Genomic DNA, 944 nt, shown 5'->3' with positions numbered 1-944 from the left:
GGGGGGAGCTTGGTGTCCTGTTCCTGGGGGCGGCCACAGCTGCCTCTCACCCCTTGTCATCTCCTTAGATACACGAGACCATCGAATCCATCAACCAGTTGAAGACGCAGCGCGATTTCATGCTGAGCTTCAGCAACAACCCGCAGGATTTCATCCAGGAATGGATCAAATCCCAGAGGAGGGACCTCAAGGTAAAACCCTGGGGCTAGGCAGAGTGAGGGGCTTGGGGGTGGAGGTCTGGCCTTGGTGCTCACCCCGTGTGTCCCCCAGATCATAACGGACGTGATCGGGAACCCTGAGGAGGAGCGACGAGCTGAGTTCTACCAGCAGCCCTGGGCGCAGGAGGCTGTGGGCAGACACATCTTCGCCAAGGTGGGCTCCGTGTCGTGCCGGTGGGGTGCTGCAGCAGGTTGGGATGGCAGCCGGGGTGGGGCGGTGGGGTCCCTGGGGGAGCCCCTCTCCCTGCCTGACTGCCCTCACCTCCTCCAGGTCCAGCAACGTCGGCAGGAACTGGAACAAGTCCTCGGGATCCGCCTCACTTAAGGGGCCGGCGGGGGCTCGGGAGCTCCTTCTCCTTTCCCTGCTGCCTGAGCCTGACGGTACTTCTTACTGGAATCAAATACAGCACTTGCACAAACCCTACGTGCCTGGAGGGATTCGGAGCCACTAGCACCCCTGGGCTCCCCTCAGCCGGGAAGCTCTAGCCCCAGGCAGAGCACAGCGGAGGGTCCCCTGCTTCCCCCTCCCAAAGTCCCGCTGCAGCCCTTCTGCCACGTTAACGCATCCTGCTTTTGCATCGTGCCGTTTGCCTCTTCCCCGTAGCAGAGAACGCGCAGCCCTCCTTGCTCGCTCCCCTTCTCTGGCCCAAAGCCCTCCTGGAGCTGCTGCCCAGCAGGGAAAAGCTGCCCGTACCGACCGGGAAGCGCTGCCTGCCCTCCCTGAGC

General features: G+C 63.0%; 1 protein-coding gene across 1 annotated transcript in view; it reads left to right on the top strand.

Moving 5' to 3' along the window:
• The window catches only part of SMARCD2 (SWI/SNF related, matrix associated, actin dependent regulator of chromatin, subfamily d, member 2), a 6,621-nt gene extending 6,078 nt beyond the window's left edge, over positions 1-543 (top strand). The window contains 3 exon segments of the mRNA XM_009696145.1: positions 69-191; positions 271-372; positions 490-543. Coding sequence (XP_009694447.1) covers positions 69-191; positions 271-372; positions 490-543 — 279 coding nt within the window.
• Positions 544-944: the final 401 nt, after the last annotated feature.

The sequence above is a fragment of the Cariama cristata genome, unplaced genomic scaffold, assembly GCF_000690535.1.
Source record: "Cariama cristata isolate BGI_N322 unplaced genomic scaffold, ASM69053v1 scaffold21942, whole genome shotgun sequence".
NCBI classification, from domain to species: domain Eukaryota; kingdom Metazoa; phylum Chordata; class Aves; order Cariamiformes; family Cariamidae; genus Cariama; species Cariama cristata.
This window is presented reverse-complemented; position numbering and strand designations above follow the sequence as displayed.